This window comes from Rhinoderma darwinii, chromosome 1, assembly GCF_050947455.1.
Source record: "Rhinoderma darwinii isolate aRhiDar2 chromosome 1, aRhiDar2.hap1, whole genome shotgun sequence".
Classification (NCBI taxonomy): Eukaryota; Metazoa; Chordata; class Amphibia; order Anura; family Rhinodermatidae; genus Rhinoderma; species Rhinoderma darwinii.
This window is the reverse complement of record NC_134687.1, coordinates 557,424,288-557,436,985: the sequence shown is the minus strand read 5'-3', so window position 1 is coordinate 557,436,985 and position 12,698 is coordinate 557,424,288. Positions and strand designations below refer to the sequence as shown.

Below are 12,698 nucleotides of genomic sequence, written 5' to 3'. Positions count from 1 at the left end.
AAAAAGCTCCAAAAATGGCCGTAAAAAAGCGCTGCGGAGATCGCGAGGGGCTTAAAAAAAGGTCTGACAATTAGGAGCTGTTTTCCCTTGAAAACATCTCCGTATTTTCAGACGTTTTGAGTTTGCGTGTACCTTAAGGGCATGTGCACACAAAACAAAAAGCGTTTGAAAATACGGAGCTGTTTTAAAGGGAAAACAGCTCCTAATTTTCAGACTGTTTTTTTTTTTTTTTTTTTTTTTTAAGACTCACGATTTTCGCAGCGTTTTTTACGTTTTTTTTTTTTTGTTTTTTTTTTTAAGCTGTCCCAAGAAGTGACATGCACTTATTCTTTGCAGCCGTTTTTTTACACGGCCGTTTTTCAAAACAGCCCGTCAGAACAGAACGCCGTTTTCCCATTGAAATCAATGGTCAGATGTCTGGAGGCGTTCTGCTTCCGATTTTTTTTTTTTTCGGCCATTTGCGGCCCGGAAAACGGCTGAAAATAAGCAGCGTGAACATACCCTTAGCCCTTATTCACACAACAGGGTTTCCCGGCCGGGTGACGGCTGTTCATAAAACGGCCGCAGTAGGAACAATAGACTCCTAATGGGGCTATTCACACAACCGATTTTCTGACGTCCCGGGAAACCCGGCCGTCAGAAAATGGGACATGCCCTATTTTTGGCCCTTCGCCCCGGCTCCCATAGAAGTCTATGGGGTCGGATAATACATGGCTATCACTTGAATGTGTCCCGAGTGACGTCCGTGCCTTCCGTCGCTCGCTCTTTCTCCTTCTCCTCCTTCTCCTCCTCCTCACAGTGCGACGTACATGTGAGGAGGAGGGTATTTTTTTGCTCCCTGTAGGAGCGGAATCCCCAATTCCCGGCCACAGCTTCAGCAACACAGTGGCCTGGGATTGGCGTTTCTGCTCCACGAGAAGTCCCTGACTTAACTGTCCATATATGGACACCGTGAGGTCATATGCACAGTGACGTCAGACGGCTAGCACCCTAACCCATTCATTTCAATGGGGCCATGCACACTTCAGTTTTTTTGATGGTCCCGATGCTCTGTTCCGACAAAAGTAGCCTCATGCACACTTCCATCACCTTTTTCACGGTTCCGTGTGTCCATGATTGGAACCGTGTGTACTCCGTGTACACTCTGTTTCAGTTTCCGAGAGGAAGGAAACCCGTTCACACTGTACACGATATTGTGAGTGCTGCACATGCTATTCCCTGTCCAGCGGTACTCCCTGTCCAAGGTTCTGAAAGAGTTACTGCCGATCAGTGAAGCTCTTTAACTCTTTCAGCACCCTGGACAGAGACTACCGCTGGACAGGGAATACCATGTGTGGCACTCGCCATATAGATGAATTGGTTCATTAAAAAAAAAAACTTACCCAGAACTCCTTGCTTGCGCGGTTCTTCCTAAAGTCCGGCCTCCTGAGATGTTTCAGACCATGTGATCGCTGCAGCCAATCACAGGCTGCAGCGGTCAAATGGACTGCCGTGTCATCCAGGGAAGTCGGACTGGATGTCAGAAGAGGGATCCGTCACCAAGAAAACGGCCGGGGTACGTAAACTTATTTTTCTTAATATCGCTGCGTTCCAGCACTGATCAGCAGCCTCTTCTCTTGATCAGTGCAGACAGGGAGAAGGGGCTGCCGATTAGTGCAGTGCAGTATCTTTCTGTATGTGTACATCTGCCCGCCCGGCCGTTACTAGGCAACGGCTCCGTCACACACGGACGGCACATGGATGCCTTCAGTGTGCCTTCAGTTTTTTTTGTTTTTTTTTTGACGGCTCCATTGACTTGCATGGGCCTCACGGTTACGGAATCTTGGACCAAAGTAGGACATGCTCTACTTTTGTCGGACGGAGCAACGGTTAGCATCCTGAAGAAAAATACTGAAGTGGGCATGAAGCCTTAGGCCCTGTTCACAGTTATGACGCGGAAAACGGCCGAAAATGCCTCCCATTGATTTCAATGGGAGTCGGACTCGTTTTTTTTACCACTAGTGGTAGAAAACTCTTGCGGTAAAAAGAGACATGCCCTATCTTCGGGCATTTACGCCTCAGACCTCCCATTGACATCAATGGGAGGCAGAGAAAGCGTATTTTGCAGCGTTTTTGCCCATGGCACTGAATGGACGCGAGCTAAAACCGCCGCAGACGGCATGCAGGCAGATGAAAATCTCCCTCAAAATAACTCCTTGAATGTGGACAGAACACCCTTGAATGTGGAGATCGGATTGGATAGAATTCAATAGTCCGTCTAAACTGGTGTAGCTATACAGTAGTCTGAATGTAGTGTTTTTCCTTTATGATTTGGTGCAGCCTGTTGCCTCTGTAGCTGAACGGACATTCTCTGTAAAGCCTGTTTTATGGAACGGCGAGAGGGGGGGGGGGTTATTCTGTTTACATGGTACCTCTGACCTACTGTGATCTGCGGGATTGTGCGTGGCCATTCATGATCTATATCTATATATATATATATATATATATATATATATGTCTGCTATACTTGTGTATGGCCTCTGACACGCTAACGTGCAACGCAGTTTGGGTAGGATCTATAGAATATTTCAGATAAGTTAATGCAATGTATTTCGGTAGACTGGACCTAGTCACCGATCATTGATTATAATAGTGATCTCACTACTGACCATACATTTCCATAGCGATTTATATAGGGCTGTTGTATTTTGCAGTGCCGTATAGAGGATGGTATCAGTAATTCCTATATAGGGATAGTGATATGTCCTATGCAGTGATGCTGCAGTTAGGTTTGAAAGGTTTTTCCCATGAGCCTCTTCAGTCATTAGCGTTATTGACCTTTTCAGCTTGCTGAATGCGCGTACCCTGCGTGTTACACTTGTGTCCTCGGCCTGCATGTTAGTGAGCCTGGACCTCCTTCCTTGGCGAGCATCAGAGGTTGGGTGGGGCTTAAGTGCATTCTCCTCTTCCTCATCTGTCTGGGAACACTATTGGGGAAAAGGAAGCAATAACATGGAACCTGCACGGATGTCTAAAGTGCTGGAGAAGGTGATGCAGCAGGGTTTAGACCGCTAACCAGAATTGCAGACCTGTACTGGCTTTCTGCACACTGCCTGTGTCCTAGACATTAGCCAGTGGTCAGGTAACTGCTGGTAACATTCAAGCTATTGCAAACCAGTAGTTGTGGCCTGTAGTTTCTACTTCTGCCCTTCTCGGCAATGATCGGGTTAACGCGTTAGGCTGTTTGGGCTGGCGTTGCTCTGCATGTTGGTATTTTTTATTGATCCTCTTTTCTCAGAGTGCTTTTCTGTTGGGAATAGCCAACAGTCGGCTTACTAACCATCCGTGCCAGGCTTGAGCGTCCGCTTATATGTTGTGCTGCTTTTTCACTTCATTTAATCAGATTCTTGGTAGACTTTCAGCTATTTTCTGGTAGTTCTGATGTTGAGAGTTGTAGTACCCTTTCTATGTAGGTTTACTGAATGAACTGTAAGTCTTTGCTAGTTGATGACCTTCTCTAACAATGTCATTACTTTTGTTATGCACTGAAACAAATGACCCTAAAACGTGGCAAATTTTAGTGAATGAGTTACATAGCGGGTTTTTATTAAACCTCATGCATGAAGGGTTTACAGAATGACCAGGGAAAAAGTCACACTGGTAATTTGGGGAATTAGACGCCACTCTGATTTTAGCTAATTTTAAGAGCGGTTCTCCAGCTTCAGTTTATTCCTCTAGACTGAGAATCTGAAGGGCGTCTGAATGTGGTTTAACCCTTTCAGCTCTGAAAAATCACAGAATTCATGAAAGTGTAAAATCAGAGTTCATGGACTCTTGGTAGACATACAGCATTTTCTTCAGTCAAGATTACAGGAACCAGAACCCCATAGTGACTCCAAATTAAGAGATCCGAGCTGAATGGTTTTGTTTTTATTTGACATCAGAATCCACTAATTGGGAAGAGTGGACTGTTTTCTGTCTGTCCCTGCTCTGTAATGGTTCTTTGTTTTAGGAAATGCAGACACATAACATGTTACTGTAGTTCTCAGACCTTCGTAAATGCTTCTTGTTGTCATGGTTTACATAAGACCAGTAGTATTCTGGTGGTTTGGAGTGGTGGAATGGGCTACCTCTGCAGTACTTCAGTTTCCTATAACAGAAGTGACATCAGCCACATGTCCCATGAATATTATGTGCCGAGTAAGGCCCCATGCACACTAAAGTAAAAACGCCCGTAATCCCGACCAATATTTAAGGGCCCATGGACTTCTATTGGCCACGGGTATCTCGCCGTATGCTTACGGGAGGGTGCCCGGACCGTTGAAAAATATAGAACATGTCCTATTTTAGGCCGTAATTACGGCACGGGCAGGCCCATAGAAGTCTATGGGGCTCCCGTAATTATGGGAGCGTTGCTAGGCGACATCCGTGGATAGTCACTGTCCAGGGTGCTGAAAGTTAAACGATCGGCAGTAACTCTTTCAGCACCCTGGACAGTGACTTCCAATCACAATATACAGGGTGGGCCATTTATATGGATGCACCTAAATAAAATGGGAATGGTTGGTGATATTAACTTCCTGTATGTGGCACATTAGTATATGGGAGGGGGGAAACTTTTCAAGCTGGGTGTTGACCATGGCGGCCATTTTGAAGTTGGCTATTTTGTATCCAACTTTAGTTTTTTCAATGGGAAGAGGGTCATGTGACACATCAAACTTCTTGAGAATTTCACAAGAAAAACAATGGTGGGCTTGGTTTTAACGTTACTTTATTCTTTCATGAGTTATTTACAAGTTTCTGACCACTTATAAAATGTGTTCAAAGTGCTGCCCATTGTGTTGGATTGTCAATGCAACCCTCTTCTCCCACTCTTCACACACTGATAGCAACACCGCAGAAGAAATGCTAGCACAGGCTTCCAGTATCCGTAGTTTCAGTTGCTACACATCTCGTATCTTCACAGCATAGACATTTGCCTTCAGATGACCCCAAAGATAAAAGTCTAAGGGGGTCAGATCGGGAGACCTAGGGGGCCATTCAACTGACCCACGACGACCAATCCACTTTCCAGGAAACTGTTCATCTAGGAATGCTCGGACCTGACACCCATAATGTGGTGGTGCACCATCTTGCTGGAAAAACGCAGGGAACGTGCCAGCTTCAGTGCATAAAGAGGGAAACACATCATCATGTAGCAATTTCAGATATCCCGTGGCCTTGAGGTTTCCATTGATGAAGAATGGCCCCACTATCTTTGTACCCCATATACCACACCATACCATCAATTTTTGTGTTCCAACAGTCTTGGAGGGATCTATCCAATGTGCGTTAGTGTCAGACCAATAGCTGTGGTTTTGTTTGTTAACTTCACCATTCACATAAAAGTTTGCCTCATCACTGAACAAAATGTTCTGTGTAAACTGAGGGTCCTGTTCCAATTTTTGTTTTGCCCATTCTGCAAATTCAGTGCGCCGATCTGGGTCATCCTCGTTGAGATGCTGCAGCAGCTGGAGTTTGTAAGGGTGCCATTTGTGAGTAGCTAATATCCGCCAAAGGGATGTTCGACTGATGCCACTCTCCAGTGACATGCGGTGAGTGCTACGCTGTGGGCTCTTGCTGAATGAAGCTAGGACAGCCACTGATGTTTCTTCATTAGTGACAGTTTTCATGCGTCCACATTTGGGCAAATCCAACACTGAACCAGTTTCACGAAACTTGGCAAGCAGTTTGCAAACTGTAGCATGGGAGATGGGTGGTCTCGTAGGGTGTCTTGCATTGAAATGTGATGCAATGACCCGGGTACTGCGTTCACCAGACATCAACACAATTTCTATCCGCTCCTCATGTGTTAACCTCTGCGACATGTCAATGGCTGTAAACAAAGAGAAGCCTGTAAATAACTCATGAAAGAATAAAGTAACGTTAAAACCAAGCCCACCATTGTTTTTCTTGTGAAATTCTCGAGAAGTTTGATGTGTCACATGACCCTCTTCCCATTGAAAAAACTAAAGTTGGATACAAAATGTCCGACTTCAAAATGGCTGCCATGGTCAACACCCAGCTTGAAAAGTTTCCCCCCTCCCATATACTAATGTGCCACAAACAGGAAGTTAAAGAGGCTCTGTCACCAGATTTTGCAACCCCTATCTGCTATTGCAGCAGATCGGCGCTGCAATGTAGATTACAGTAACGTTTTTATTTTAAAAAAACGAGTATTTTTGGCCAAGTTATGACCATTTTTGTATTTATGCAAATGAGGCTTGCAAAAGTCCAAGTGGGCGTGTTTAAAGTAAAAGTCCAAGTGGGCGTGTATTAGGTGCGTACATCGGGGCGTTTTTACTAGCTGGGCGCTCTGATGAGAAGTATCATCCACTTCTCTTCAGAACGCCCAGCTTCTGGCAGTGCAGACACAGCGTGTTCTCGAGAGATCACGCTGTGACGTCACTCACAGGTCCTGCATCGTGTCAGACGAGCGAGGACACATCGGCACCAGAGGCTACAGTTGATTCTGCAGCAGCATCAGCGTTTGCAGGTAAGTAGCTACATCGACTTACCTGCAAACGCCGAGGTGTCAGCTGTTATAGCCGACACCGGCATCGTATGAAGCGGGTTCACTCCGTGAGCCCGCTCCATAGTTCCCCTACCCGACTTTGGCGTATGGATACGTCAAATGTCGGGAAGGGGTTAAACTACCATTTTGCCGTGTGTCCATCTTCTTGCTTACATAATTCTTTCTAAATTCCACGTTCTATCTGACGGACTTCGTTCACACGTGTTTTTAGGTTTACATTCTTGTGTTTTTGACTGCAAGAATGTCAGTTTGCAGCACCAATCTTGCTTTCAAAAATACCAGAAACCTAACTGACCCCATTATAAGTCAATGAGGTCCATCATTATTCGTCAGGATCCGTTAAGTGTCTGGCATCGCTCTCATGGCTCCAGAATGAACAAGACGAGCCTAACCTTTGCCCACAGACAGAATCCGCCGTCTTGGTAACAAGGTGTGAGAACACCATCAAAATAATGTATTTACTTGAAGGTGGCCATAGACCTGAAGATTGTGATCCGATCGGACCGTGACCTTTTTGTCTTTGACTCTTTCTGTATGTTGGTGGTGAAGTTCTAGTGTGAACACGATTTTGCAGATCTTATCTAGGGTCGCCATAAGTTTTCAGTTTTCTTTAGTGGCTCTCCAGTAGGTCTGGCTTGATGAACATTTTATGACACTGCAAAATGTAAAAGAATTTTAAGCAAATTCACTATTGTTCAAGGAACTTGGCCTTTGAGGAACGCTCTATTAGGCCCACAGGTCTGAGGCTTGGGCAGCTACTAAGTTAGGTGCTTCACTTTGTTGCTGTGGCAGCTGCCAGAACTGTGGCATCGGTTTATTTCAGCGATTTTGAACCATCTTTGTTTTTTTCTTTCAGTCTGAATCTGGATATGGATCCGAGTCTAGCTTGCGGAGGCATGGCTCGATGGTTTCCCTGGTTTCTGGAGCAAGCGGTTATTCTGCCACTTCCACATCATCATTCAAGGTTCACTTTTCCAGTTTATGGATTTTTTTTATGTCTAACTTTAATCTAGACTAGGAATCGTTCACATGTCTGTAAAACAGGATTACAGTTTGATTATAAAATGAATTTAGTATGTAATCTGTCATTACCTGAATTGCTGATTTTTATTAGTATTTTTTTTTTTTTTTTTGAGGTGATGGAATAATAAGGCACATCACTGTATGTGTATTCTCTATAGAACCTGTATTTTATCTTGTGATCCATACCATTTATATATTAATTGACGCTGTATTTACCTTATTACTCTATAGAAGGGACACAGTCTGCGTGAGAAACTTGCCGAAATGGAGACATTCCGCGACATCTTGTGCAGACAGGTTGACACTTTGCAAAAGTATTTTGATGCTTGCGCAGATGTAGTCTGTAAAGACGAGCTTGAACGGGATAAAGGTACAGTTAGAAATACTTTTTGTTTTTAATTATAATAATTGTATATATAAAATGCCAATATTTTCCACAGCGCTGTACACGAAGTTCAAGGACACAGTCACATACAATTATAATCGAGTACAATGCTACCGTATAAACGAGAGGGCCCTGCTTACAATCTACAACGAAAAGGGGTGAAACAGCAGCACTACTGAATCAGAGGATATCCACAAACAAGGTCACACTTGTTGGGTTAGGCTCAGTTCACAGCTAGTTTTTACCGTACTTCTGACATGCACGTTTTGACATGAAAAAAGTGTCAAAATGTGCACCACATCGTGTACATAGATTTGTATGGATATGATGTGGTAGTTTGTGCATATGTTTTGTGTACTTACATCCTATCCTTGCATACTTTCTAAACGTATACTACAAACGTGCGCACTAAATGAGACTTCAACTGAGCCTAACCTAGCCACCCAGTGGAGCTTCCTGTGATCAGCGCTACTATGGGTACAGATATAGAAAGGCAAGGGTGCTGAAGGCTATAGTGCAAAAAATAGGAGAGCAAATGATCTCGTTTTTAGCTGGGTATTGTGGTCGGTGGGTTTTTGGAGCACATGGTTGAAAACAGTAGTTGGTCTTTGTCAGGGCAGTGTCCACGGTTAAGCATATAAGAGATTACAGGTTCAGCATTGCCAAGGGCCTTGCATGTTCAGTTAAGAAGTATAGACGGAGATCTGGAAGAGATGGGTAACCAGTGAAGCGACTGGCAAAGAGGAGCAGTTTTAGTGGATTGGTTAGTAAGAGAGTAGTCTGGTGGCTGCGTTCATGATGGATTTCAGTGCAGCCAGCTTATTCAAAGGGAGACCAGTAAGTAACAAGAAGACAGAAGAGCATGCATGAGCTATTTCTCCGTTAAGTAAGTGGTGATACAAGAAATTAGTTTTTTAGGGAAAAGTTATGCCTAAGGGTATGTTCACACGAGGGCGTCCGTAACGGCTGAAATTACGGGGATGTTTCCGCCTGAAAACATCCCCGTAATTTCAGCCGTAACGGCATGTGCAGGCGCTTGAACGCCGCGTCCATTACGGACGCTATTCATTGGAGTCAATGAGTAACGGCTCCAATTACGGCCAAAGAAGTGACAGATCACTTTGACGCGGGCGTCTATTTACGCGCCGTCATTTGACAGCGGCGTGTATATTACGCCTCGTGTGAACAGACAAGCGTCTACCCATTGCTTTCAATGGGCAGATGTTTGTCAGCGCTATTGAGGCGCTATTTTCGGACGTAATTCGGGGCAAAAACGCCCGAATTACGTCCGTATATAGGCCGTGTGAACATACCCTTAGACTGCAGTCCTAAAGGTGCTGACAGAAGTGAGAATCCGATGTTGGTGTGCTGGTGGGAAAATTCTAAGGTGTTCTTGGCTAGATTGTTTGAGATGGAGGGAAGGATATCCTGGAGGAAGCTGTAGAGAGAGCGTGTGTCTGTATGAGCAAAGGAGAGGGTTCAGGAGAAGAGATGTAGAGCGGAGTTTCATTGGCTACCAATATCAACACTATGCCGAAGTCTCTGATCAACTCACCAAGGGAAATCCTTAATAGTGCCACTTTATCCGATGGATTCACGGTGCCAAATGCGGCAGAAAGATGTAGAAGGATGAGCAGAGACAAGTGGCCTTGGCACACAGAAGATCATTAGACGCGTTGGTGAGGGCGCTTTCTGTAGAGTGCAGTGAGCGGAAGCCAAACTGAAGAGTATCGAGGAGGTTGTTAATAGTGAGACCGCTAGTCAGTATGTTCTAGACAAGTCTCAAGACATTTGGAAAGAAAAGGTGTTTGAGTTAGCGAAAGATGTGGGTTCAAGTATTAGGGTATGTTTGAGGGGGAAAAAATGAGAAATCCCAGTTGTGAGAGGTTAAGAAATCTAGTAAGATGGGGGATGAGGTCGTTTACTAGAGAAGTAGGGGTTTGATGTTAAAAACTGCTGAAATGTTTGTCTAGTATGAGGTGGGGGAGTTCTTCATCTCATAATATAATGAATATGGTCCATTTCCTCCTCTAATGGTCTGGGGGGGGGGGGGACTTTGTAAGCTCCTGGTGGTGCTAGTCTTCTGCTGACTGGAACTGTAAATAAGTGGAGCAGAATGACATGCCTGTTTGCTGGTGGATTCTCTGCTATTGTCTTGCATACAGTGCACTCTGCTATTCTGCTGCACTTTGTCACCTGTTTGCCAGTATGTATCTGACCTGACGGCCTCCGCATCCTGTGCCTTACAATCCTAGATCTTTTTTTTCTTGTTTAGTTGTTGAAGACGACGAAGAAGATTTCCTTCAAAACCACGCTGATGGAGAATATATTCACAGCAGTAATGGCAACAAGGAAAAATGTAAGCTACCTACTTGTACATAGCAATTTGTGGCGCTTACCTAATAACGTGTACCGGAAAGGAAACTTACCCCGAGTTGCGGTGACTTGTAATCTAGTACTAGTCTGTGTTAATGTTTCTTCCATTAGCTAAAAGCATCCCCCCTTATATTTACTGACTGTTTCTATCCTTCCTACTATATTATACACTATTCACATGGATCCTGTACTTGGATTTAAGATGTTTAGTTAATATCAGTCATTGGAACACCTTCTAGTACAGGGAGCAATTTCTATAAAGGGAATGTCACTACACTTTTTTTTTTTTTTTTTTGTACCAAGTTATTTATTCTATCTTGTAAAAAAAAAAAAAAAGTGTATGTATATATCTTTTGTTCCACAAGGTAGGAAATATTTAAAAATGTAAGTTTTATTTTTAATGTTTCCCTATGTTGGCCACCAGAGGGAGTACTACCCATAATTAAAGCAAGGTGAATCGGGAAAGCAACCGGATTCACGGTTGCTGTAAATGTGGGAGGGACACTCTCCTTACTAGTGACCACACTCACCACCCCTTCCATTTTTTTGCCTACAAGATGCACCTTCACTCTTACAGTACATCTAATCTATATCATAATGTGACTTTGAAAGACGCAGAGAATGTTTTACTTTCTTGCGTGATGTAGAACTGTGATTTTGCTTGCATTTCAGCGTTCCCACAGGTGACTCCCAAGTGCATAAACGGGATTGATTTTAAAGGAGAAGCAATTACTTTCAAGGCTACTACAGCTGGGATACTGTCTACACTCTCGCATTGCATTGACCTTATGGTTAAGCGGGAGGACAGCTGGCAGAAAAGACTTGATAAGGTAACGGTTATTATGGAAGGGTGTCAGGATTACGTGACTGGCGCTTGGCATAGAAGAATTGAAGATCAAACCTGTACAGTACTGGAAAGTTGTATCTCTTGACTGTATGTATCTAGTACTGCACTATGTAGTTAGGAACTGCAATGTGGATGCGGAGTCGGTTGCTTTTTAGGTTCCACAAGTGCACTACAAAAAGCTTGTGTTTATACATCAGGCTTTACCACCGTTTTAAAGATATTGCTGCTCCCAGAAACCGTGCCACACCTGTCCGCTGGTTGTGTTGTATTGCAGCTCCGCTTCATTCACTTTTTTTTTTATCTAGCTGAGCTGCAATACCAGACACAACCCATGGACAGGTGTGGCACTGTTTCTAGAAGTAGGCAGTCATGTTTTTCTAATCCTTGACAAACCCTTTAACTTTTGCGTGTAAAAGCGCTCTATGTGAAACATGGCAGTGGTTGAGAATAAGGCAGCTGCAAACACTGCCGGACATCCAAACTGATCAGTGACTTGTCTGTTTACACAGTGCATTTTCCTCAGTGGGGATTAGTGAACCCTCTATGGTTTCAGGTTTAGTTGTTGCACTAGTATAACATGTTGCAGTCTCTCCTCTGTAATCCTGTGCATATAGATTGCGTTGAGTCCTTTTTAGCTATTGCTCCTGGGTTTTGCCCAACTTCCGGACTACTTTGCACACTGGGAGTAACATGAAGAATGAAGGCATTTTTAGGCTAGAAAAACAGCCGGTATATGGAGCTGCACTGTAGCAAAGGACCACCCGGCCGGTTCAAGGCTTCAAAGGAGTGTCCTCTCCTTATAGACCACGTTAAATAAATAGCAGGGAAGCAGCGCTCCAAACAAAAACGGACGCCACCTCTTTGGGAGGACTACTCTTGCTCTAGATCAGACTTTTTTTTCTGTGACATGTTTTTAACTTCCTTTTTTATCCTATGTATATTCGTCCTCTTCGTTGCGAGGACCACTCTTTCGAGAAGATAATTTGTCACTGTAATTTCGTGTTATCGTCTCAAAGGTTTAACTTAAATAGCCTGCTTTCTATATCTCTGCTTTATTTGTCCTATACCAGGTCAGTGCACTGTGCAGTGTAGGGGAAGCTCAAGGCACTAGACTACTTTGCATGGCCACCTACTTGGGTGGTTAACCTTCTTTTTTTTTTTTTTTCTTTTTTTATATACATAAAGTGACTGTACCACAGCTGAATTTAAAATAAAACCATGGACTGTTTTTTTTTCTACCCAATATATAACTCTAAATCTACTTTATTTTAGGAGGTTGAGAAAAGGAGAAGAGTAGAAGAAGCTTACAAGAATGCAATGACCGAATTAAGGAAAAAACCCCACTTTGGTGGACCAGACTATGAAGTAGGTTTCCTACAGCAGCCTCCATAATCTAATTGTATTAATCAGTGACACATTTTTTGGCACTCATTTCTTCTCCGCAGAAATATATCATATTTAACTAAATTGCCGTTTGACTAATGCTTACTTCAGTAAGACGTGCAGCGCGGAGT

The 12,698-nt window shown here is 43.7% G+C and overlaps 1 protein-coding gene across 2 annotated transcripts in view; it reads left to right on the top strand.

The window, feature by feature from the left end:
* Positions 1-12,698, top strand: part of CERT1 (ceramide transporter 1) — a 79,567-nt gene that overhangs the window by 58,417 nt on the left and 8,452 nt on the right. For both annotated transcript variants that reach the window (XM_075838431.1, XM_075838440.1), the window contains exons 4-8: positions 7,410-7,517; positions 7,808-7,946; positions 10,237-10,320; positions 11,010-11,167; positions 12,457-12,549. In XM_075838431.1, the coding sequence (XP_075694546.1) occupies positions 7,410-7,517; positions 7,808-7,946; positions 10,237-10,320; positions 11,010-11,167; positions 12,457-12,549 (582 nt within the window). The remainder of the gene's footprint in view (positions 1-7,409; positions 7,518-7,807; positions 7,947-10,236; positions 10,321-11,009; positions 11,168-12,456; positions 12,550-12,698) is intronic.